The sequence below is a fragment of the Engystomops pustulosus genome, chromosome 10, assembly GCF_040894005.1.
Source record: "Engystomops pustulosus chromosome 10, aEngPut4.maternal, whole genome shotgun sequence".
NCBI lineage: Eukaryota > Metazoa > Chordata > Amphibia > Anura > Leptodactylidae > Engystomops > Engystomops pustulosus.
The window spans coordinates 31,878,126-31,905,016 of NC_092420.1; the positions used below are offsets into that span (position 1 = coordinate 31,878,126).

General features: G+C 40.8%; 1 protein-coding gene across 2 annotated transcripts; it reads left to right on the forward strand.

The window, feature by feature from the left end:
* The first annotated feature begins 1,573 nt into the window (after positions 1 to 1,573).
* Positions 1,574 to 26,564, forward strand: PMM1 (phosphomannomutase 1). 2 transcript variants are annotated; one of them, XM_072127178.1, is made up of 9 exons: positions 1,663 to 1,768; positions 5,876 to 6,045; positions 15,555 to 15,672; positions 18,756 to 18,832; positions 19,627 to 19,718; positions 19,968 to 20,067; positions 20,548 to 20,623; positions 24,477 to 24,592; positions 24,734 to 26,564. In XM_072127178.1, exons 2-9 carry the CDS (start codon positions 6,001 to 6,003, stop codon positions 24,854 to 24,856), a joined length of 747 nt encoding a protein of 248 aa, XP_071983279.1. In that variant the 5' UTR covers positions 1,663 to 1,768; positions 5,876 to 6,000; the 3' UTR covers positions 24,857 to 26,564. The 2 variants fall into 2 exon arrangements, with proteins under 2 accessions (XP_071983278.1, XP_071983279.1); XM_072127177.1 differs by lacking the exon at positions 5,876 to 6,045 and having other exon boundaries at positions 1,574 to 1,768.
* The last annotated feature ends 327 nt before the right edge of the window (positions 26,565 to 26,891 follow it).

A 26,891-nucleotide genomic window follows, 5' to 3' on the forward strand; every position in this document is an offset into this window, starting at 1 on the left:
AATCACAGTGGGGTGAGCTGCTTGCCCGGGTGAGCACACGTCATGTACATTGCGTTTTGAGATGCAATACAAAATCTCCAACCGTGATCGAATGCTGAGGTAACATTGCGTTTCCAAGCAATGTTACCTCAACACGTGATTACGGTACGGGGAAAGCCTTTGGATTGCATCTCAAATCGCACCATGTAAATGCGGCCTCAGGGTACAAACACAATTAACCGGATAATTTGAGATGTTCTTCAATTCACTGCAACCCGAGTGCGCATTCAAACATATAACAAACAATTTCCTAAATAATGGACTAATGGAAGAGCTGGAATGAAAGTGCTTGCTGTAGTGCGGAGAGAAGAGTCTGTATACAAAACCTTATAGAAGGTTGGTAGAGCAGTCAGAAGGAGCTGGGAGATGGGATATAATAGCCATGAACTCGATCGATGGCAAAATCATATACAGGCAGTCCCCGGGTTACGTACAAGATCGGTTCTGTAGGTTTGTTCTTAAGTTGAATTTGTATGTAAGTCGGAACTGCATATTTTATAATAGTAACCGCAGCCAAAATATTTTTGGTCTCTGTGACAATTGGATTTTAAAAATGTTGGGTTATCATAAGAACCAGGATTAACAATAAAGCTTCATTACAGATACCTGTGATAACTGTTACAGCTGTTTATTGTAGCCAAGGACTAAATTACAATAAATTACCAACATCCAGAGGTCCGTTTGTAACTAAAGGTCGTCTGTAAGTCGGGTGTTCTTAAGTAGGGGACCGCCTGTACTGACATATATCACCTACTACTAGACTGTAAGCTCCTGCAAACAGGGAACTGTACCTATTGCTAGATTTAGTTGATTAGTTATGTTTTATATAATTTTATCTATACAGGCAGGGCTGGGTCACTTACAGGATAGGTTTTTTAGGTGTGTACTTAAGTTGAATTTGTATGTAAGTCCCAACTAATATATTTTATAATTATAACTCCAGCAACAACAAAAATGTCCCTGTGACAATTGGATTTTTACAATTTTGTTCTGTAACGGGAACTAGGATTATGAATAAAGCTTCATTACAGACACCTTACATCTGATCATTACAGCCTGGGACTAAAGTAAAGCATCCAGAGAGCTTCACCAGAGGTCACAGGGGGCAGAGAGGTCTCCCTGTAACTAGGGGTCGTCTGTAAGTCGGGTGTCTTTAATTTGGGGATCCCCTTTATATGATTTGTAAATGGCTGCAGAATATGTTGGCCATATAAAGATTATTGTAATTTGCACATGGGGAAATTCTATGATATAAATGAAAGGATGTATGAATGCGCTTTGCTTTCTGCTCCACAGTGCACACCTCTTGTTATCTTTGTTCTCTTAGCTGTCGTATGTTTTTTTAGTGGAATTGTAAGAGACGATCTGTTCTGTTTGTCTGATGTTTTCTGCATACAGTAGGTTTAGGTTCGCAGGTCTCTTTAGTGACCCTTAACCTACTTGGCTTTGGTGTTTTTCTTCCATGCTGCAGGAAGAGGTCTGTGCTACGTGATCTGTAGCTTGTTTACCACTACCATCTGACTGTGAGGCTGCTAGATAATTGGCCAGTATGACTACCACACCTCCCATCCTCCTGAACCAGCCTCCAACACGCCCTCCCTACTTCCATTCATTGCTCCAGCGGCAGGCCCCTGCAGATGGAGAGGCGATGGCAGATACAAGGAGCAAAAAGCAGAGGGACATTCTGTGCCTTTTTGATGTGGATGGGACGTTAACCCCTGCACGAAAGGTAAGTGCTGCAAAAATGAAATATTGCATGCATAACTATATTATAAGACCTCTAATTATAAGAATTCTAATGGATATCTCTAAGATAAACTTCTTCCGCCAGACCGTGATTAAATATCCCAAAAATATTGGCACAGATAGAAGTTATGACGGCAAGATGATAAAATGCAATCGCAACAATCTGCGTTATTGAGACAGTCTACACAAAATGAAACAATTCCCTGCGTAATACTTGTGTTCTAAAACTTTAATGTAATAAGTATGTCTTTAATTTCAGGCCCCATTCAAACAGTTGTAATAAGGTGGAAAGTTTAGTGTTTGTGAGTCCATTCTGCAGTTATAAAAACTTGAACTTGTAACGTGACTTTGATCTTGGAAGCTGTCAGAGACCTAGTGATGAGACGTAGTCAGCTGGAACCTGTAGCTGTTATATGAATGCTCATACTAGTGAAGTTCCGACTACAGAGTACCAATACAGGCAGTCTCTGGGTTACGTACAAGATAGGTTCTTAAGTTGAATTTGTATGCAAGTCAAAACTGTATATTTTATAATTGTACAGACAATTGTATAGTCTGTATAGTCTGGGACTATAGTAAAGCATCCAGAGAGCTTCAACAGAGGTCACAGTGGGCAGAGGGGTCTGTCTTTAACTAGGGGTCGTCTGTAAATCAGGTGTCCTTAAGTAGGGGACCACCTGTATAGGCGATAAGACTTTACTAAATCTCATCCGTGAGTGGCTAAATCTCACTATGAGTTATCAGCCAGCAACATGTCATTTTTTTCTATTGGTTTACCACATAGTTTCCAGCCTTTGCAGTTCAAAGATGTGGCAGACGTGCTGCAATTATTGCAGTAGAGGCGTTACAAAATAATGAGTTACTAATATCGTTTTAAAAGAACTAAAGAATACCTAATACCTTATCTGTCCTAATCCAGGTACAGCTAGGAAAGTGACAAAACAAAGGCTCTGGTGCAATGTGTGGCTTGGGACCTTTGCCCAATTTCTCTTCATGCCCATCAGTGCCTGGCACTAGAAGCAAGGTTCATTGTCCGGGTCTTTAGGAGAACAAGCCACAAGAAATATTTTGCCCTACCACAACCAGAGAGATACAACTATATGTTACCATACAACTTTTTAACATAGGAGTAAAGATGCAGGGCTTCAGCTCAATGTGTGGTAGATTCCTTTGTAATGGGAGCTTAGATACAGTAGCTCAGATCTATGTTTGTAGATACCTCTATAATAGACATGTCTCCTATAGTGGGAAAACACCTGAGAGTCTTGTCATTGATTGCTCAATGTAACTTCCTTTTCTTGTGATGAATCTTCACGGAAGGAAGAAGCTTTCTTGGCATTGTGAAGTGCAGTTTTTACAATTCCTGTTTTCTGATATTTAATAGCTACAGTACTGTATATCTGATATGTAGTGGCTATCTCCTAAAACCTATATAAAGCAGCTGCTCCAAAGAGGAGCTGCCTGAGCAAATTTCCTGATTTTAGTTTCTTTCTTGTTTATCTTGTCTATCTATGTCTATTATGTCCTGGTGTTAGCCTGTTCCTAAATTTCCCCGTAGAGTGTTCTTCACCTGGTTGGTGATGTAAAGGGGTTTTCTTGAATCACAGAAAAGATTCTGCAAGCATCCACCTCAGGTGTCTTCTGTGAAAGTCCAGGCCTTTTTGAGTCCCTGAGCTCCTCTATGTACTCCTTTTGTGGCAGACTGTTTCAATCTCTTGATTTTATCACTCCTAACATTTCCTTTCTAGTTGATTTATCCTTTTTTATCAACCTAATAATGCTTCTGCATGCAAATACCAGAACATTTGCAGACATTTTACATGCAGAAGGTTTAAAGGGGGTATTCCCATAATGTACTCAGGATAAAAAAAATAACACATTCTCTAATTCAATGTTATTAACAAAAATACAGCATTTCACAGATATAAGTCCAACCTGTCTCTCTCAGTCCTGCTCAGTTTCAGTTTCAGTTGCCCCTAGACACAACCCTGTATCTTCTGACTTCGGGGAAGCCTACTTTCTTTCCTGTCTGACAGTCATGGAACTGAGATTTCTCTCTGCCTCTAGCCCTCCCCCCTTCATTCCAGGATGGAGCTCACACTGATAAACAGACACTGACTTCCTGCCAGCAGTAGCGTGAGGAGTGTAAGGCTACAGGCAGATAAGTTCTTTATCTGGGGAGGAAGGCACTGCAGATATAGTGTGGAATACAGATATGTTGTGGAATAGCAGAGATGTCTCTCTCTTTGTGTCAGATACTAGTACAACATTCAGTAGCAAAATGAAAGTGTATATAAACCTTGTACCCTGATAATCTAACCACATTGTCAGCTCACAGAACTAGATGGATCGTAATGTGTCTGCTAAGAGAGTCCCCACCCACACCCTGGAATTTTGCGCTGACCATCACTGAGTAAAGTAAGGGTTACTAATGTAAATGGTTAAAAATTATCTTTATTGTGTTAACATCACTAGGGAATTGAAATTTGAGAATTTTCTTTCATGAGAAGACCTTTGACCCACAACTCAAAGTAGAGAATCAACACTATAAGGACATGTTCAAACTTGTGTCAATGTTAAAATTTCTAGACCTAACTGTACCTGCTTTTACAGTGGTTTAACTAGGAGAGGCAGGGCCCCGTAGTGGACTTCTGAATGAGACCCCACTTGAATATACATACAGTATATACACACCATATTGCATACATACAGCTTATACACATACATACAGTACCACATACACCATGTGAATCATATACACAGACATACAGCATATACAGATAGCATATGTATACATATTTAAAGCAGATACACATCACAAATATACACATAAAACATATTCACACCCAATACCCCAGATGCTGGGGCATTGCTATGGCTGCTACCCCTGTAGTTACGCCCCTGTGCTTTTAGACACATCTGTTTAAACTACGGCTGAAAGGATGGGGGAATGAGTGAGCTGCTGGAGACGTTGGTCAGGTTACTGTGTCTTACTCGAATAAGAAATGCTCCTTGTGACTCCTTTCTGAAATTAGACTTGACTTTTTGTGGAAAACTAGATTTTGGTACTTAACTGAATGTGAGCCATCCTTATAGTGCAACTCAAAATACCTAGACTGCAATGTTAAAGGGAACCTGTCTTTAGGATTTTTTTTTTTTTTTTTTTACAACTGCTGTTTGAACTGTCTCCCCAACCACCCCAGGACTTACCACATGTTGGTGGCAGGAAAATCTAAATGGATCAATTAAAAAGCACTGGATTTATTCACATTGCTAACATTTTCTTTTTTAAGCCTTTTTTAGCCATTGGCGATTAGAACCTGTCTTCAGGTAAAAATAACCTCCTTGATGACAGGTTCCCTTTAAAGAATCTTTGTATTATAGTGAGAAATGTAACAAAGATAATGGAATTTGTCTTGGAAATGGCACAGCGGAATGCCAATATAAAAACTATTTCCATGAAGACTGCTTTTACCATTCCTACCTGCTGTGCATGTTCAACCTAATCACCGGCTCATAATCTGTAGACATGGCCATTGATCGCATAATAGGCGGCATCATTAAGCAGAGAATACAGTTGTATCAAATCATTTCCTATCACGGCTGACAGGTTTTTATATGTAATGACAATATGATATTGTGCATGGCTGCCCCTAGCAGAGGACACACATAAAGTCTACAATAAAATGAGCAATCCAATTAAGTGGTGCTATTGTTTTTTTTTCTTGTGTATCTGCAACATCCCCCACCGGGGCCTAGCCTTTTCTTGGGGCCTGGAGTCAGCCGGGGCCTGCAGTACCTGAGTGGCTGGCGGTTGCGGCCTAGGCACGTTAGTGTCACGGTGCTTGGTATAGGGAACCGGGGGGCTGTCCTACAGCCTGGCAGCTCTCCAGCAGGGTGGTGTTGGCAGGAAATGATGAGAGAGAGGCTGCTATAGCGGATCTCCCTGGGGCAACCATTTGGGGTCTGGAGTATGAGTCCCAGTGTAGTGGATAGGGGTGCCTGGGATGGTGACAGCCGTAGTAGCAGGGACCAGATGGAGGCAGACGTTGAACAAAAATAACTTACAGTTCTTTATTGGAACCGACAGGAACATTAGCAACGTGCCTTAACAGGATGGTGGAATGCTGGAGATGTAGTTGGAGGGAGCCACAGGATGTAGATCATCAGCCTGGATGCAAAGGGCAGGCTGGAAGATAGCTGTGTCCTGGAAGGATGCTTCAGCTTTATCCTGGATTGCTTCAGGTATCACCCTTAAAGGTAGGATGATACCCCTTTCCTCACTCACTAACTCACTACACGCAGGCAGGGGCTAGGCTCACCTGCTCTTGTCTGGTGTGCTGGCTGCACAGACTTGCTTAGCTGAACTGAGCTTCACTGGATTCCTTCCAGTCTTCTTCTGCTTCTAGAAGTTTCCTGACCAGGGGTTTTGTTACTCCCACTGGTCAGGTGGTGGCTACTCCTCCAATTACATCTCAGCTCACAGAAACAGAGTGTAACACATGTGATTGGCTGACACATATGACATCACACAAAACACTTAACTCCTGCCTTGCCAGGCAGGATCTCCCACTGCAGTGCTCATCTGTGTTATCTAGTGTTATGTAGTGACATGCTGTGAGGCTGATCAGACCCTACACAGGCTGCAAGCTACATGGTGGGACGTATTCGCAACCACTCCTCTGCCTTACATCGGCGAGGGTGTTGCATATCTTTTTTGCACATCCTGTTTTTTGACATATAAAATATGAAGAAGAGTGACTTTCACCATTTTTATTTCCTTTTTCAAACTAACATTATATTCACTCTTCTAAAAAAATGGGATAAGTCATCACAGAAGACATTGCTGCAATTGTCAGTCTAAATTACAAGCTTTTTTGTTTCTTTTTCTAAAGATTGCGAGTGTGATATATACTCAGAATAAATGTCAAGGGGGGTGCATTTTTCAAAATTTGTCCATTAAGGTCTATGAAAACAAGACTAGAGATTTTAGGGCTTATTTAACACTGACAGCACAGTTCTGCAAATATAAAACAGATGGTATGGATTGTAGTGAGTCTTTTGAGACCTCCAGGATTTGGTAAACCATAGACCTGCTGTAAATGATTTTCACACTTTGGGACACATAAATAGAAAGTATAGGGATTCATTTATAAGCTAAAGTTTGTGGATAGGGCCTAACTTGCTGATCAGTGGGGGTCTCAGTGCTAGACCCCTCGCTGCTCCGTCGGACTAATGGAGCAGATGGCCGCGCATGTCCGTTCTGCTCCATTAATCTCTATGGAGCTGACGGAAGTTGCTTAGCTCCACGTTTTCGCAATCTGTGGGGGTCTCAGCACTGAGACCCCTACTGATCAGCAAGTTAGGGCCTTACTTTGCTTTGTGTGAAAACCCCTTTAAAGGGAACCTACCACCACAAATGTACCTATAAAGGTAGTTCGGGTGGTAGGTGGTTCAATGGGACGTGAGGATAGCCCTTTTAAGGGCTAATCCTCACGTCTCCGCACTTTTTTTGTAACTTTTATTAGACTAGTATGCAAATTTTCTTATGCGGCTACTGGGGCGTGGAGTAGCCGCATCTGATGCTACATGGCGTGGCTTCTCCATGCCCCGGTAGCCTCTTTTCCCCTCCTACTCACCATCTTCCGGCGATCCTGCAGTCTGCGCCTGCGCAGAACAGCAGGCCCGCGCCTGTGCAGCCCCAGCTTCGGAGCAGTGACCGCGCAGGTGCGGGCCTGCTGTTCTGCGCATGCTCAGATGGCAGGATCGCCGGCAAGGGCGTGCAGCTACGAGGAGCTGCGCGCCAAAGATGGTGAGTAGGAGGGGAAAATAGGCTACCGGGACGTGGAGTAGCCGCGCCATGTAGCCTCAGATGCGGCTACTCCACGCCCCAGTAGCCGCATAAGAAAATTTGCATACTAGTCTAATAAAAGTTACCAAAAAAGTGCGGGGACGTGAGGATTAGCCCTTAAAAGGGCTATCCTCACGTCCCATTGATCCACCTACCACCCGATCTACCTTTATAGGTAGATTTGTGGTGGTAGGTTCCCTTTAAGTCAAAAACTTTTTTTATAACACCACCCTTTAACAAAAAAAAGCCCATAATAATACTAGGATTATCTGTGATATACTGCCGCTGATATAAACCCTTAGCACAGTGGTGGCGAACCTATGGCACGGGTGCCAGAGGCGGCACTCCTAGCTCTTTCTGTGGGCACCCAAGCCATCGCCCCAGCACACCAGACAGGACTCAAAGAATTTTCCTGCAGTTCCAAGCAACTTGGAAGCAAAGATGCTGCTTTCAGTCATATTTTAAAGTGACTTACTTGGCTTCTTGGGAATGTAGGAAGAGGGAGAATGTGTGGACAGGGCCGGTTTATCTCTGAAGGACCTCCTGCTGGCCCCATGATTCTCTGTGTACACAGGGACACTGGAAAGAAGCTACAATGACGCAAATTTTCCCTCCTTCTTTCTACTGTGTTGCTGTCCTCAGGAGGCCAGTATGATTGAACATTGTTGAAGAACAGGCAGCAAGTTACTGCTTTGGTTGGCACCTCGCGATAAATGAGGGTTTGGGGTTGCAGTTTGGGCACTCGGTCGCTAACAGGTTCGCCATCACTGCCTTAGCATGTTCATCGAGCATGCATCACAGAAATGTTTAATTGGAGCTTCAATTAATTTTTCTGCAGACTATGGCCAATGTCATACATGGTGAAACAAAAAGAATTGCTGCATAAGGATGGGATTTGCCCTCCTGTAAATTGCATGGGATAGCTGCTGCCAAATTATTGGTGACTAAACACTTGTCCATTGGGTCACTAACATTAAAGGGGTTTTCCAAGCACCGTAGAGACCACTAATTGGCCAAAGTGAGCACTGTTACCCCCAGCAGTTCTAACCAGTAATGGGAAACCAGGAAAACTGCACAAGCCTACAACCGGAAGTAGTATCCTGGTCTCCAGCTTGCAGCTTCAGCCAGTTATTAAGTACACATTTATGTTATTGGTTACCCCCCAACCAATCCCCAAAGGATTTTCCAGGATAACTGGAAAAAACTAATTATAAAGTCACTAACTTTTCAACAAACTTTGCATAAATTCAAACGAAAACAATAATAATAGTAGAAATGAATACAATAAACTTTGCCATTTGTGTGCTTCCTCGATTTGCTTAATTTGGCTCCCACCATAGCTTTCTTCACTAATCTGCTTTTCACTCATTTCTGTACATTCCGTCTTGCAAGCGACAAGACAGACACTGGCTGAGGTGTCAGTGTAAATGTTCGATATGCTTCAAAAAGCAACTTTTTACATCAAAAATCTAATTTGTATTGCTGATAAACCGCGACATTGTATAGAACATGAGCAACAGCACATTTTGGCAGCTTCTTCATTGATCTGTAAACTGAAAAGTTGCAGTGACTAAGACAATTCTGCTTATCTCGATCGTAGCAACACCCAACCTTTGGACTAGTCATTACTTTGTTATTGTTATTCTTCTGGTAAAGGCGTAGTCTCCATGCTTGGTCCTGGTGTGTACATGTTTACTGTGTATACAGATGTAAGTTGGTAATTCTAACATTTTAACCATACATATGGCTGGTGGTAATGCTCTGATGATGTCATATGTGACTGCACACCTACATTGCATACATGCCATAGCTGTCATTAACTAGAGAAGCACAGTCAAAACAAGTCTATCAAATGATATTTTCTAAGATAATCTTGTAATGGGCTAAAGAGCATTGACAATAGTTAGGTGAATAGTATAAGTTGGACTTGAACGTCTTTTTTCAACCTAATATGATAAAAGGCTTGACTTCTCCCCTACTTATTTGTATTAGGGTTTTTCATGTTCCCTGACATATACCGTATATACTCGAGTATAAGCCGACCCAAGTATAAGCCGAGACCCCTAATTTCAACACAAAAAACTGGGAAAACCTATTGACTCGAGTATAAGCCGAGGGTGGGAAATGCATTGGTTACAGCCTCCCAGTATATAGTCTGCCAGCCCCTGTAGCATAGAGCCTGCCCAACCCCTGTAGTAGGAAAAAAAAAATAACACTGTAATCATCTTTCCGACGTCCCCCATAGGTCCTCTTCTGTCTCAGACTGTCTCAGACAGAAGAGGACCTACGGGTGACATCAGAAAGGTGAGTTTTGTCTTTATTTTTTTAGTTGACTCGAGTATAAGCCGAGTTAGGGTTTTTGAGCACAAATTTTGTGCTGAAAAACTAGGCTTATACTCGAGTATATAAGGTAGTTATGATATAAATGTACTGTCTACTTGGGGTTATGAATGAGGTTATCAATGGCCACTACGATAAAATCTTTTATAGGTTTGCCTTATATTATGCCCGGAAAGTGGTGTTGATGACATGGAAGGACCGAGATCCTCCCTCGCTGAAGAGGTGGATATTGCTCATTAATAGTGTTATCCCCCATTACTGTTCAGTGTACGTTAATAGGAAGTGCCCCCAGAAATTTGAGTGTATCTGGTTTTGGTGGTGTATTAATCCCCATACTGCTCTATAATTCTCTATAGTTTTCGTCTACTCCCATACTAGAGGAGAACGAGGGCATTGGTGTGCGTGTGTGAATGTATGATTCTCTATTGTCAGGGTTAAGTTTCTTCCATCAAGTGGACTGGTTACTAGTCTCTGCTCTTCTTTTTGTAGCGTGTATTATGTACCACACACATTTTTATGGGCATTATATCATTCTGTCTACTTCTTGTAATTGTCATATTATTCTTCTGTAATGTGGGGAAAATAAGTGACGGCTAGTGTTCTTGTTGGTTAAACTGTTTATTGTATATGTACAAAATGTTAAAAATTAAAATCTTTTTTTTTTTTCAATTAAATAAATGTACTGTATGTTAAATTCTGGAGCACCTTTTCGAACAGCAGCATTTCTCCGTTATACCTACTGTGTTTACCATTAGCCATGTTAACCCCTTAAGGACGCAGCCATTTTGTAGCTTAAGGCTCAGCCCGATTTTTTGGATTCTGACCTGCGTCGCTTTATACGGTTATAACTTTTGAACACTGTTACTTATCAAAGCGATTCTGAGATTGTTTTTTCCCCACATGTTGTACTTCATTTTAGTGGTAAATTTTGGCAGATAAGTTTTGCGTTTATTTACAAAAAAAAAGAAAATATGATAAATTTTTGGAAAAATTTGCCATTTTCGAAATTCAAAATCATTGCGTTTTCAGGCAGATCGATTTACCACCTAAATAAGTTGCTGAATAACATTTCCCATTTGTCTACTTTACATTTTCATAATTTCTGAAATGTCTGGATAATTTATTTTGATGTCACGCGGCTTACAAATAGATTATCGCTTTTCCGGATTTTCAGAATTGACTATTTTGGGGATAAATACAGTTTGGAATGAAATTTTACATATTTAGCATCAAAACCCCCTATATAACCAACCCATTTTCAAATCTGCACCCCTCAAGCTATCAGAAACAGCTTTTACGAAGATTGTTAACCCCTTGAGATCTTCATAGTAATTGAATCAAAATGGAGGTGAAATTTAGAATGGTCATATTGTTCCCTTATACGTTCATTTAGCCCTAAAATTTACACATTTCCAAAAGATAAAAAGAGAAAACCCACCATACAATTTGTTCTGCAATTTCTCCTGAGTACAAAGACCCCCCACATGTGGCTGTGACTTGTTTTATGGGGGCACAGCGAGGCGCAGAAGGGAAGGAGGGCGCTGCAGCTGCCAGGATTTTAGTTTCCTCATTGGCCCCTTTTGAAGGCTATAAAATTTTCGCTTTTTCGTTATTGGGGCCATGTGATGCCATTTTTTTTGCGGGACGAGATGCTTTTTCCAATGTTACCATTTTGGGGTTTGTATCACCTATTGTTGAAAATTTAGGAACTTTTTTTGAGGACAGGAGTAGAAAAGCATCAATTCTGTACTGGATTTTTTACTTCTTTTTTTTTTGGTGTTCACCGTATAGACTAATAATCATGTTATCTTTATTCTATGGGTTGATACGATTACGGGGATACCAGACATGAATATATTTTCTTACGTTTTACTAAATTTGTCAAACAAAACCCTAATGTGGGGAAAAATCTATCATTTATGTATTGCCGTCTTCCAAGTGGCATAACTTTGTTACTTTTTTGGCTACGGAGCTGGTTGATGGCTTGTTTTTTGCGGGACATGTTGTACTTTGCACCAGTTTCATGTCGCAGTACATATGGTTTTTTGATCACATTTTATAGCATTTTTTGTGGGATTGAAAAGGTAAAAATCATAATTTTTGGAGGGTTTATAACAGGTTTTTTTTACGGCGTTTATCGTGCGGGTTCAATAATGATTTACTTTTATTCTACGGGTTGTTACGGACGCGGTGATACTATATATGTGGGGTTTGTCTTATGATTTAGACTTTTTTTTTGAGTTATATGTCTCTTTATATGTTTTGGGGGTTTGGGGCATTTTTAGTGATTTATGACTTTATTTTTTTATTGAATAACTTTTTTTTTTACTTTTTCACTTTTATACCATGGGACATGAAGAAGCAATAATCTGATTGCTTCTTCATGATAATATTCTGCAATACTCATGTATTGCAGAGTATTATCAGTGTCAGCCTATGCACTTGCATAGGCTGGCACTGTGCCAGTAAGATGACGTCACAGACGCCATCTTACTGGCAATTCTTGCAGGTAACTCTGGGGTCCAGATCGGACCCCAGAGTTACTATAGCAACGATCGGCGCACCCCGAAAACGGTTCGGGGGGGCCGATCGTGGGGGAAAGATCCCCCAGATACATGTTAGATGCCGCGGTCGCGCTGACCGCGGCATTTAACGGGTTAAGCACCCGCGATCGGAGACAACTCCGATCGCGGGTGTTACACTGGGGTGCCGGCTATCAGTCACAGCCGGCACCCCGTCTTTCCCGATGCCGGTTCGGCTCAGATCTTGAGCTGAACCGGCATCAGCTCAGCGTCCGATATATCGGACGCTGAGCGCTAAGTCACTGAGCTCAGCGTCCGATATATCGGACGCTGAGCGTTAAGAGGTTAAAGGAAATCTGCCATCAAAATAATAAACCAGGGACGCTTAACCAAATACAGTGCCTGGATCTATGACTATTTTGTTCTATTTGTTATCCATGGCCTCCTTCCTTCTAAAATCCACTAGCTAAATATGTTACCAGAGCCCTTCCTTACTGCAGTTTCAAAGGTTGCTACACTATACAGGAGCACTTCCCACTGTATTCCCAAATCTGCTGCTGGGAAAGGGGGAGAAAGTATAACAGCCTGTGAAGCTTCAGCACAGAGTGGCTGATTTTAGAAGGAAGGAGGCCATGGATAACAAATATAAAGAAGATCACAGTCACAGTGCCTGGTGTCCCTGGTTTATCATGATGGATTTTGATGGTAGATTTCCTTTAAGACCAGCACTGATTTGCCAATATAAGAATAAAAAGAATTGTTATACTGGTTGCTGAATTCTCTTTATTCCTGGAGGGCTGCCAGTGTGCCAAACACATTACCCCTTCTGTCTATTTCTTGCATACCAGCCAAATATACTCTAAATACCGGCCAAATATACTCTACAATGGTAGAAAGTGTGACTCTACAAGACCTCTCGCTACATATACTTTATTCGCATTCCAAAATAGATACTTTTCTTTTTCAATGAAAGAATTCCTTGATTTTAAAGTTCAGGTTTAAATACATGGTTGATATAGACATTAAATGTGCCAAAGAATAAAGAATTAATGCATCATTAACTGCTGGACATTTCTGAGAAACTCTTCACATTCATGACGATAGATATTCATGTACTTAAATAGAAGCAGAACATTGCATTGTAGGACGACTCCAAGTTTGTAGGTCTGACGTGAATACTGACTCGCTGCACATGTAATGAGACCACATGAGGTCAGTGCACTTAAACCTCTGGGCCATGAATAAAAAAAATTTCATTTAAAATAAACAATCCTACGAAATCATTAACTACTATCAAAGCCTTTTCACTCAGCAACTTTATCTGCATAGAGTTTACGTTTATGTTTTATAGGCCTCCTGCACATGACACTGCTTGGTCCGTAGAAACAGAGCCTGTGTGCTGGTTGGATCCCACAGGCAGAGCACAATGCAGTAGATGGGAGTCTTTGCATCATAATGATATATGATACAAGGAGTCCCTGTCTGCTGGCCAAAAACAGAGCATCTACATGCTCTCTGCTTCACAGGCTATCACACTGTGCAGGTCTCACCCCCCTTGCTTCTTAAGCAATCCTCCCCCTCTTTCTGCCTGCTGTAATCTCACATTGGATCAGTTTTGTGCTGTTTGCACACTATAACAGCCCATGAAGTATGCCCCAGAGCCCTTTGAACTCATTAGCATAATTGTAATTGTTGATTTTAGAAGGAAAGAGGAAATGGATAGCAAGTAGAAGAAGATTGCCACAGTCACTGGGGAACATTTACTTACCCGGTCCATTCGCGTTCCAGCGGCGGCTTCTCCGACGAGCGTTCGGATCTTCCGGCGATTCATGAAGGTCCTGCGCCCGATGTCCACCAGGTGTCACTGCTGCGCCGAAGTCTGCCGAGGTGCCCCGGAGTTCATCGTCTTCATCGTGGTGCATGTGAGTATGGCCTGTGCAACCAATTTTTTGTTTTTAAACGGACCAAGGAGTCTAACGCGCGCGCGAGTCCAAGGGCTCGAACGAAACCCTGTGGCGCAATGAAAGTGAAGGACCGGGCTTGTCCCTGGCCGAGGTGTGATCCCGCCGCCCGCGACCCGGTCACCGTCGGGCGCACCACCGGCCCGTCTCGCCCGCTCCGTCGGGGAGGTGGAGCAAGAGCGCGCGCGATAGGACCCGAAAGATGGTGAACTATGCCTGGGCAGGGCGAAGCCGGAGGAAACTCTGGTGGAGGTCCGCAGCGGTCCTGACGTGCAAATCGGTCGTCCGACCTGGGTATAGGGGCAAAAGACTAATCGAACCATCTAGTAGCTGGTTCCCTCCGAAGTTTCCCTCAGGATAGCTGGCGCTCAACTCCCTTCACGTTGTTTTTAAATGCGGCGGTTTTTCCGAATCTGCCGGGTTTTCGTTCGGCCGCGCCCCCCGATTTCCGTCGCGTGCATGCCAGCGCCGATGCGCCACAATCCGATCGCGTGCGCCAAAATCCCGGGGCAATACAGGGAAAATCGGCGCAAATCGGAAATATTCGGGTAACACGTCGGGAAAACGCGAATCGGGCCCTTAGTAAATGACCCCCGCTGTGTCTGGATCTAAGTAATCTGATTAAGTGCCCTTGGTTTATCATGCTTGATTTTTATTGTAGTCGCTCTCATTACAGACGCCAATAATACCAATAAACATAATAAAGATGTTAATGTTAAATAGCAAATGCATACTCATACACATACAAAATAGATATGGGTTGCAATGTGTTTTCAACTATTTTTTGGTATGTTACAGCAATTCAATAGGGTTTGGATTCCGAGTTGGCTTTTTAAGACAGACAGGGGGGCGGGGGCACTATTATGTGCTGATGCACTAAGCACAAATGTAACGTATGTTATGTTATATAGAATTGTTTCCCCTAAATCCCTTCCTCATCCAATCTCTTCCCTTCCTTGGTTGAACTTGATGGACATGTGTCTTTTTTCTACCTTATAAACTATGATACTATGATCCAAATGTTAACATTAGATCTGTACGTCAACTTCTAAATTACAAAACTTTAATTCACCTGTTATGTACTTTCTTTAACAGAAAGTGGACCCTGAAGTGGACCTGTTTTTAAAGGATCTCCGGCAAAGAGTAAAGATTGGTGTGGTGGGTGGATCCGATTATTCAAAGATTGCAGAGCAGCTTGGAGATGGAGATGATGGTAATATAGCATTACCGCTTATACACAATTGTTACATCTGTGCAGGGACACATCTAGGAGAGCAGACATCTGAATGAGGCCCCCCTTCCCTCTTACAAAATGTACATATTTGTATTCTCACACATGTGAGTTACAATCACACATTGTATATGCACACATACATACAGTACCATATATAAACATCTAGCTTATACACATCACATATGCACACACATACATGTAAAACCACATACAGACACACATATACACACACCACAGTATATACACACCACACACATATACTGCATGTACACAGTCCAATAGACATCCAATACACGGTCCCCCTGACACTGAGGGCCCCAAATGGTTGCTACACCCAGGGGCGTAACTACAGTGGTAGCAGCCATAGCAGCCGCTATGGGGCCCACAGTGTCAAGGGCCCCCATCATCCGACCTGACTCATTAAAGAATGGAGGATGTGCACCATTATATCTATATTGTACTGCACATGTCCAGCATAATATGTATATAACATATACTGTGATGTATATATGCAGTATCTGTGATGTGTATATGGTGTCTGTATACACTGTATGTTGCATATGGCACTGTATGTATGTGTATATGCACATGAGTGTATTTATATGTGATTGTAACTCGCATGTGTGAATATACTAATATTTATATTTTTTAAGTGGGAAGGGGGGCCCCATACAGTAGCCTGCTAGGGGGCCCTGTCTCTCCTAGTTACGCCACTGGCTATGCCTTTTGTTACACCCCTTGATCTGTGCCATAGGCTATAGCATTTTACCATCTATATACCATCCACTAGTTGTACTGTATTGTAGTTACCTAGAAACAAAGATTTTTTTGCAGACAGTTCTGCAGAACATGAATCGTGATTCATTTTAATGAGGAAACCAGAAGCAACCCTTTTCTGATGAGTGAAATAGATTTTTTTTGGGATGAACTTTCAACAGCCTCCTTTGTAGATGTGTTAAAGCATGATATTGCTGTAAGGAAACAGAAACCAAGTTAATAAGATAACATACACATTATAAATGTAAATTTTGGTGTACAAAAATGTTCCTTTTAGACAAAATTCTTCTTACAATTGGACCCAAATCATAAAAAACATAATGAAACATAGATGAGACAGTCTGAGGATGCACAGGATTTATGATTTGCATCAACTGCTATGGAAAGCCTTGCATATCAAGTTTATTCTGCCTAAAATATCACGCAAAATTAATAAATTTGATATCAGATTGTTGCGATTCCTATAATAATTCCTGTGTCTGATACCGTATTTTTCGGCCTATAAGGCACACCAAAAATCCTTTAATTTTCTCAGAAATCAAAGGTGCGCCTTATATATGAACTTATACAGAAATGTACTACAGACAAGATGTACTGTACATTTACCAGTGTTTAATAGCTCCATCCCCAGAAATTTCCTGCACCTTCCCACACAGTATACAGGGTCCCTAGCTCCTGAAGTGCCCTGGCACCACAACTAACATTGTGCCCATCCTGCCCTCCCCTAGCACGGAGAGACAGGAGCTGCCATACGACCATGAGCCAATTATCATCATCATCAGTAACAATCCCACATATCTGAAACCCCTGTAACAGGGGAAAGAGAAGGAGCCACAGGGAACCACACAGGAATAACACCCTGGCTGAGGAGGGAAGGAGAGGGAGCAGAGGGAGACCGCTTAACCCCTGCTGCATCACCCTGCATTAACCCCCAGCAGCCCATACCTCTGAGATCGGAGCTCTCTGACACGCTGAAGACAAGTTTCCCGGGAAGTGTAGCTGGCTTGAACTGTGCACAGGTCTGCCACCTGCTGGTCATTTTTAGGTACTGCATTTGATCCTGCGCCTTATACTCCAGTGCGCCTTCTATATGAACCTAGATGTCTTAGCAGGCATTTATTAGAGGTGCGCCTTATACTCCAGTACGCCTTATAGGCCGAAAAATACGGTACTATACTTTTTTCCTAGGCATGTTTATAACTTGGGCTGCGTTCACATCATGTTGCACCCGATGTATACCCTTAGCGTATACATTGACAAATAGTGGCAGACAGAGGCATAGTTGTTTCCTCCGTCTGACTACTATTCCTCCCGTACCCCAAAAAGGATGAAAAGACGTAGCAAGCTGTATGCAACGTATGCTCTCAGCAGACGCAATAGATTGATATGGGGAGCGGCTACAGCATATTGATTCTCTCCCCACAGCCCCACCAAGCGCTGCAGGATGGAGGACCCGGTGATGTCATTGTCCATATTAGGACAGTGACATCACTGGGGAAACACCCCGTTCATGGCATTCAGGGGGGATCCCCAGTATCCTACTCTATAAGCTTACAGTCTGATACGTCTGTGCCATATGTTATGTGGACATGTCGAAATCTTCCTGACGTGTCCTTACAACGTATGGCACAAAACCCAGCCTTACTGAAAACTTACATTAAACTGAATAAGTAAATTCACATGTAATTTTTTATTCCAGCGGGTATAATAGCCCACATAGAAAAATCTGAGGACAGTCCTAGTTTCATCCATTTTCACAAATTTGGCTTCTCCAATCAAATCTATGCCTCAGTGTACAATATGCCAGTTTTTAACTAATTCATTCTATAGAAAATATATAGACCTCATTTATCAGAGTTTTTTTTCCTTTGTGAGGTTTTTGACCTGGTAGACTCCAAAATATGCTTGCAGCTTATTCTGCTGATTTGAATTGTTGAAAATGTTATCTTAACACAAGACACTAGTGATCTGATATAGAAAAAATGGTTATATCAGCAAGTTGTACTTGTCAACAAGCATACAACTGGGTTTTCAGTACCTACCAGTAGAATTGTCAAGTCACAGATATAATTGTAACTCATTACTGGTATAAGATAATGAAAGTAATGTGTTTGTAAGCTTATTGTAATGTGTGTAAAACTGTGAATGCATGGTAAAAAGATTACTGTATACAGTGAACAATGTAAACAAGATAATGTATCCATATAGAAGATGTTTATATGTACAACCACATCATTATAGTACTTATAATGGTTATGATTTGCTCCTTTTGTCTCCCCATACAGTAATTCAGAAATTTGATTATGTGTTCGCTGAGAATGGAACTGTTCAGTACAAAGATGGCCGACTCCTTTCACGTCAGGTAGTCTTACAATAATAATTATTTAGCCTGAAATTACCTCTGTGTGTATATATTTATTAAATCTGTTGTAGACAGCAACCACATAATAACTATTTTTCAGAGGATACCAATACAAATTACATAACTAGCTGGTTTGCCTGACATGGTCAGGGGCACACCTGTAATGAGGCAAGCTGAGATACTTGCCTCAGGCAGTGCACTCTCCTGGATAACTCAGAACGGCATCTTGAGAGCTGTTACTGAAGCACCATGGGTGGCAGAAACATGATGAAAAATATTTGCCTGTAGGACCTGACATGACATCATTCAGGTCCTGCCACCTGGGAAGAATATAGCAGATGAATCTATACAAAAATACATTTTCTATATCTTCCAGGGTTAAGGATCAGCAGTAATCTCATCATATGAAAAATGCATTGTACAGACAGCAGCCTGTAGAAGATCATAGGGCTGCTCACTATTAGGAAAGGGAGAGGCTGACTGTAAGGAGAGGTGGGGGGGGCATGAAGAGGAGTGACTATGAGGAAAGGGAGGGTGACTGTGATTGGGGCGGCAAATATGGTGGGGGGGGCAGACTGTGAGGAGAGGGGGTCATAAATAAAGGGAGCTGACTGAGGGGGGAAGTTTTGCATTTAGTGTAGCTGTGTGGCATCAGTTTAGCTGTCCTAACTTTAAATATTCAATCGTATAAGTGTATTTTGTTCCTGTTTCTGTTCTACTAATTATGTCATAAAAACTACACTATTGACAAATATAGGTCGGCGTTTGATGAGCAAACTTTATGTTTTTTCTAGGCCATCCAAAATCACCTTGGAGAGGAATTGCTACAAGATCTCATTAATTTCTGTCTCAGCTACATTGCTTTGCTGAAGCTGCCCAAGAAACGGTAATTAACGAATGTGATTAATAGCATGATGTCATGTATCAGTCATAGAGTAGTGAATGAAAGATATATTGCTATTTATTTCATAGTGTGCTTGTCTACACTGTCTGTAATAAATGAATATCCCGGCAGCCACCTGTGCTGTATATGAGATATTGCTGAGAGCATGTGACGGCTTTTACATTAGGGGTAATTTGTTGGCAGCTATTCTAAATAAAGTATATCTTAGATTTATGCTTTGTCAATCTACAGGGGAACATTCATTGAATTTCGCAATGGAATGCTCAATATTTCACCCATTGGCCGAAGCTGCAGTCCGGAGGAAAGGATAGAATTCTCTGAACTGGATAAAGTATGTTATGAAACTACATAATCACACTGTCTTTTTCTTTAGTTTTGGAATACTTTGCATTTTTTACATTATGTTATTAATATCCCCATAGTCACAGAGTGTTTTAAACCTGGATTGATATTGCTTTCCCACTGGTGTCAATCCAATCTTACTGTTTATTGCCTGTTCAGAACCTGGCCTTTACATTGGTGATGGTACATTTATATAATAAAATTTACATTAAATCACTTCAACTTTAGACCATCCATAATTATTTGACATTACATTAAATCTTTAATGTTTGTGTAGGTATTGATAGTAATAAAAAAAGAAAAAAAAATTCTATCATCACAGTGGGGTTTTTAGATGCTGAGTTTTAAACACAACTGGTTCAAAGTGCTCCTTACTAGTTATTAGTAGAAGATTATAAAAATACAAGCAGCTTAACCCTGTCAGTGGCAACGCACATGGTCTCTAATTATTGATTTATTGACTTTGCAGAAAGAAAGAATCAGGGAGACGTTTGTGGCTGCTCTACAGAAAGAATTTGCAGGAAAAGGCTTACGATTTACTAGAGGTGATTTTGAACGTTTCTCTTTATTCTGTAGTAGAACACATTGGGGCAGATTTATCAAGCAGTCTGAAAGTCAGAATATTTCCAGTTGCCCATGGCAACCAATCACAGCTCAGCTTTCATTTCACCAGTGCTCATGAATATTTTAAAGGGGAGCTGTGATTGGTTGCCATGGGCAACTGGAAATATTCTGACTTTCAGACTGCTTGATAAATCTGCCCCATTATTCTTTCTTATTTTTATGTTATGTTGACTCCTTATTTCTGTTTTCCAAAAAGGAATGGGGCAAAAAGAATCTGTAAGACTGTTACACTATAAATTATGAATGAATTCTGTCCTAAACAGATGGATAAATCTGTCCCGTTGTCTTTTTATGTGTTAGAGGTTCTATAAGTAGCCTTGGTCACAGATCTTTTAAAAGTCCCAAGCAAATGTCAGCAGAATTACACCTTTTTATAAAATGTTTCAATGAACAAGTGAACAAAAGACATTAGTCAGTCATTTCCATTAGAAGAAAGTACATTATACCCTGTATTATGTACTAAAAGCTTAGAAACAAAATACATGAAATACCTGAGAATACAACAATATGTATGTCAAATATTTAGGCTCACGAGACATAAAACACAGTCTCTTCCACTACACTCCACCGCCATGCACAGGAAAACAACAAGAAGCTACAGCGAGGTCTCAGGAGTTCCGAGTCGGCAGGTCATAAACTTGTCAAACTTTTAGGGACACTTTCTATTAGTGTAAAGGATCTGGCATTTTGGGACATAAGTAATCATTGTCCAATGCTGTACAATTAGTATATTTCCAAGACGTAATGATTATTCTCCGTGCACAAAACGCTACAAAGTGAAAGAAAATGTAATAACCCAGAATTGCATCATTGTCAGTTTTCCATGAAGGTGTAATTTTGCAGACACCTGGATCAAATAGTGTCTTTGACTTAAAAGATCCAATGCTGTCTAGACACGAATGTGACACGGCTTCCTCTTTCCATTGAAGTAAAGAGAAAGCATGATGAGAGAGATGGGGCAACCAGACACACTAAAAATCATAAACCACCACAATGGGCGTTATTTCTCATAGGGGATACATACATGTAAGGCTCCTTTAACACAAATGTATGCTACACCCAGTACTTCATAGAGGAGCATGGTGCTCGGCCATACTTGTGGGAAAAGATAAATCATGCTCTATCTCTTACTTTGCGATGGTACAGTATGGTGACACACGCCATAGGTGTCTATGGTGACAGATATCAAGCTGCAAATTGTGCGGCTGGGCATCCATTCCTGAACATCCGCATGAAAGGGACCTAAAACATAGCTTCTATCTGTAATATATTTCCCAGCTTTTTGTTATATTAGTATGCAAATAGTCAGAATGTTTAAAGTTTACTCTGAGGTACCATTAGGCAAGTCTTTGTCTACAATTTTTGGAGTGATTTTTGAGCTCTTTATGTGTATTTTGCACATCAGATATGTGACAGTGGCTTAGGACTAGTTCACACATTCATTTGGACCTCCATTATTAACTTCCATCACTAACGCGATAATAACGAAAGTTTGACTGATCCATTAAAATGCCCATTTGCACGTGTCTTTTATGCTTCCATTATTTGAGATGGAAAGAACATCCCTGTAGCTCCTGTCCAATTTTCAACTTAAATAACAGAAGCCAAACTACGTGAGCACTAAGGCCCCTTTCACACTTGCGTTTTTCATGCGCGTTTTCTGCGTGTGCTTTTGACGTGCAGAACTTGCATTGCACTCTGACCCATTGTAATCAATGGGTCTTTTCAGACTTGCATTTTTTTTCACGCACACACGCACGTTTTTTTAAATGCGCATTTAAATCTCGACATGCTCTACTTTTGCAAGTCACGCGCGTGAAAAACGCACCATACAAGTCTATGGAGACGCATCAAAAATGCATTGCACTCTGAGACACTTGCAAGTGCAATGCGTTTTTCACGCATCAATTGCCATAGAAAAGATAGAGCTCAGTCCTGAGTTCATTTCACGCGCATTATCTGCTCGTGAAAAACCCATTGAAATTGCATTGAAATTGCATTGAAAACGCGCGTAAAAAACTGAGACACTGAACAAACTCTGACTGAAAACTGATTGCACTCTGATGCAAAATGTGCGTTTTTCACTAACCAAACCTTGATCGCACCCTGATCAGACTCTGACGTGATCTGCAACGCAAGAGTGGAAGGGGCCTAACACTTTCAACAGCCATTGAAATTAATGTACATTTTAACCCCTTCCCGACGCGCGCCGTACTAGTACGGCGCGCGCCGGGTCCCGGTGCATGGAGAGGGCTCGCGGGCCGAGCCCTCTCCATAGCCGGTAAGTCTTTGCTGCATATTGCAGCAAAGGCTTACCGGTAACACCCGCGATCGGTGCTAGCACCGATCGCGGGTGCTTTCACCGCGATCACCTCCGGCAATGCTGCCGGAGGCTTCAAAAAGATGGCGCCGCATGGGCGCCGCCATCTTGGCGCGGATCTTCGCTCCCCGATGACGTCACGGGGAGCGGTGATCCGTTGCCATGACAGCATCGGGCCTCACGAAGGCCCGAAGCTGTCTCGTTTTAACCTATTCATTACAATGTGCTATCAGCACATTGTAATGAATGAGGAGTAAAATCCCCATATACTGCCATATTGCAGTATGGCAGTATATGGTAGGATCGATCAGACAACCTAGGGTTAAAGTACCCTAGGGAGTCTGAAAAATAGTTAAAGTAAAAGTAAAAAAAAGTTTAAAAAAAAAAATTATATTAAAAAAACCTAAAAATTCAAATCACCCCCCTTTCCCTAGAACTGATATTAATATTAATAAACAGTAAAAATCATAAACACATTAGGTATCACCGCGTCCGAAAATGTCCGATCTATCAAAATATAATAACGGTTTTTCACTGCGTTTAACCCCGTAACGGAAAATAGCGTCCAAAGTCAAAAATGACATTTTTTTGCCATTTTGGAAAATATAAAAAAATGAATAAAAAGTGATCAAAAGGTAGCACAGTCCTAACAATGATAGCAATGAAAAAGTCGCAAAAAATGACACCACCCACAGCTTCGTACACCAAAGTATGAAAAAGTTATTAGCGCCAGAAGATGACAAAATCAAAAAAAAAATATTTGTACAGGAGGTTTTAATTTTTTTAAATGTATGAAAACATTATAAAACCTGTACAAATGTGGTATCCCTGTGATCGTAGCAACCCAATGAATAAAGTAGACCTGTCATTTGGGGCACACAGTGAAAGCTGTAAAATCCAAGCCCACAAGAAAACGTCGCAAATGTGTTTTTTCACCATTTTCACTGCATTTGGAATTTTTTTCCCGCTTCCCAGTACGCGCCATGGAACATTAAATACCGTCACTACGAAGTGCAATTTGTTACGCAGAAAATAAGCCATAACAGAGCTCTTTATGTGGAAAAATAAAAAAGTTATAGATTTTTGAAGGTGGGGTGTGAAAAATGGAAGTGAAAAAACTAAAAAAGGCCAAGTCGTTAAGGGGTTAATTTTGCTCTACTTGTTCCAAAAGTTTCCATAAACTAGGATCCACAGCAACCAGATACTATCAATAAACCTATGAGCCAACATTTGTGACTTTAATCATTAATTTTTCACCAGATGCTGGAATAAAATGTGTGATAAATGCCCCCATCTTAATAGATATAGTTACATTTTAAGATGACGCTGTCATTTATTGTATTATCAATATATCAAAACCAAAATATATCTCCTATTCCGAAAAATAAAGCTTCAAGATATGCTTTACCATTTATACATTCCCTTTTCATTAACATATTATTATTTTTTCCTAGGAGGGATGATCAGCTTTGACATTTTTCCAGAAGGCTGGGACAAAAGGTACTGTCTGGATGTTCTGGAAGAGGAACGATTTCTAAGGATTCACTTCTTTGGCAATGAGACTTCACCGGTGAGATTCAACTCATTTGTATTCAACTTCAGGAATATCAATATTCCCATAATCTTTTAATAAATCAAGTTCAAATAGTTGTAGTACATAGTAAGTTATTGGGTCTTTATCATGGTTACTGAACAATGATTTACTTTACAGGGTGGTAATGACTATGAGATCTATGCAGACCCAAGGACAGTTGGACATACGGTTGAATCACCAGAGGACACGGTGCGGAGATGTCGCCAGCTTTTCTTCCCAGAAAGAAACCATGAACTTTGAAACCGTTTCCTTAGATTTGGTTGAACATTGGACCAGGGGTTAAACCTGCTTCTATTAAAGAAGTCTAAACATCATGGGGAACCAGAGAGCAAATCTTCTTGTTCTATGTCACTTATATGAATGAGACCATTGAGGAATACTAGCGAACTTTGAAGTTGCACTTGAATAGCTCCAGTATTTTGCCATTTCTTTAAAGAACAGTCCAGACAAGATGCATCACTACTATTACAACCATGGAAGAGAATAAACAGTGATCTCATAAAAAAGACATAATAATGAAGTATATCTCTAACCAAAATTTTAAGAAAGCCGTTTATGGACTAATCACTAGTAACATTGGTGTTTTAGTGTAAAAAAAATGGTTTTAGTTGAAAGTCTATTTTCACATCTGTGCTGGAACATCCACTGAAGACACTATGTGACTGGACCTTTTGCTCTTGTAAAAAAAAACAAACATCTCAACAAAAAACCCAACAGATTCCTACAAATTCAGAACGTTCTCTTGGGGGCTACTAATTTTCTGTATTTTTTACATTTCTATTAGTTTTGTTATTTTCTTATTTTTGATCATAGATGGAGCAGAACAACAGAAGCAGACATATATATATACTGAAAGTGCCCAACTACAGCGGGTACTGTGTTACTTGCTGCCAACTTTTCCTAGCGTTGGTTGTTACTATAAAGTTCTAGACAGACATGAAATAATTTTATAAAAATATTGATTTTGAAAATCTTCTTTCTACGTGAATGTATGCTGTATTCCCAAGCCTCCTTATTAACTTAACCTCTGCACTCGCTCTGTCCGTGTACTAGTCAAATCAGTGCTATTACTGTGTCAGGATTGCTGTTCTGTCAGCAGACAGGGGCTCATTGCATCATATTTCACAATGATGCAAGGACTCCCATCCACTGCACTGTGCCTGTTCCATTAGATCTCACCAGCACACATGGACTGAGCATGCATTGGTGCAGGGGGCCTTTTAAGCGTATATATCTGCTCAAGTTTCTTCTTGGTGTTAAAGCGATCCAAAATCTTTTACATATATTACCACAAACACTGTGCTATTGAAGTGTACCAACCAATGACATAAAAAATTCGGACCGCATGACTGCCAAAACGAGAGATAGCATCTCGGAATAACACAATACCAAGCAAGGTAGCAGTGGTAAATTTTGGGGCTTGGAGTTATTGCATACAAAATGTTATGTTTTGCCCAACTTTTTTTTTTTTTTTAATATGGTTTTTAAAAAGCCGAAAGCTAATACAATTTTACCTCACAAAGTTTTAAGGAGATTAATATATCAATTTAAGTGATCCAGTGAATGGGTTTTGCACTAGTCTACAGTTGGCAAGGTTTTCCCATGACTCTTGTGTGCACTAAATGGACACGGCTGTGTTTTTTTGTTTTTTTTTCCTTATCTTATATGTTTTTTACATGGATTTATATGGCTTATAGTCTCAATAGTGGTATCGGTGAGCTCACCACTTGCTTTCCATCGTAAAACCAGGATTGGATGAGGATTGATAAACTTGCCAGTCTGCAAACAGATACATAGCAGATGCTTTTGTAAATATATACCGTATGTCAAATTTATGTGATTTGGGGGGATATGTTTTATTTTTCTTTATGCTGCTAAAATACTTTTTAGAAAACAATGTCACTTTATTGTGTACTGTGAAACAATAAATTGATTTCTTTTTACATAACATTGGAATTTTTTTTTTCGCCAAGTCAGGAAATGCAACTCTGACAGATAACATGCTACTGTCATAATAATGTACAGCTCTATTTCTGTAACGCCCCATTCTATTAGATGTATCGCTATAAGGTAGGGATGAGCGAATGGTGTAGTGTGTCATAGTGTAATGCTCGTGTGTCATTAGTGCCATTGAATGTCAAAGGAACAGACAACGAGTTTATCGATTAAAAAAGAGAGCTTTGGAAAAGTTTCTTCTTGAAAAAGTTGCAACAATTTAAAGGGACTGATGACCATAACCATAGGCAGAGCCCAGCTGTTTCCAGGTTCGTAACTA

What these genes read in the sequence shown, in the direction of transcription:
- PMM1 (XM_072127177.1), top strand. Translation starts at nt 1,589, where the DNA reads ATGACTACCACACCTCCCATCCTCCTGAACCAGCCTCCAACACGCCCT. An exon ending in CGTTAACCCCTGCACGAAAG is followed by an intron (nt 1,769 to 15,554) that starts GTAAGTGCTGCA and finishes TTTCTTTAACAG; the next exon opens with AAAGTGGACCCTGAAGTGGA. An exon ending in TTGGCAATGAGACTTCACCG is followed by an intron (nt 24,593 to 24,733) that starts GTGAGATTCAAC and finishes TTTACTTTACAG; the next exon opens with GGTGGTAATGACTATGAGAT.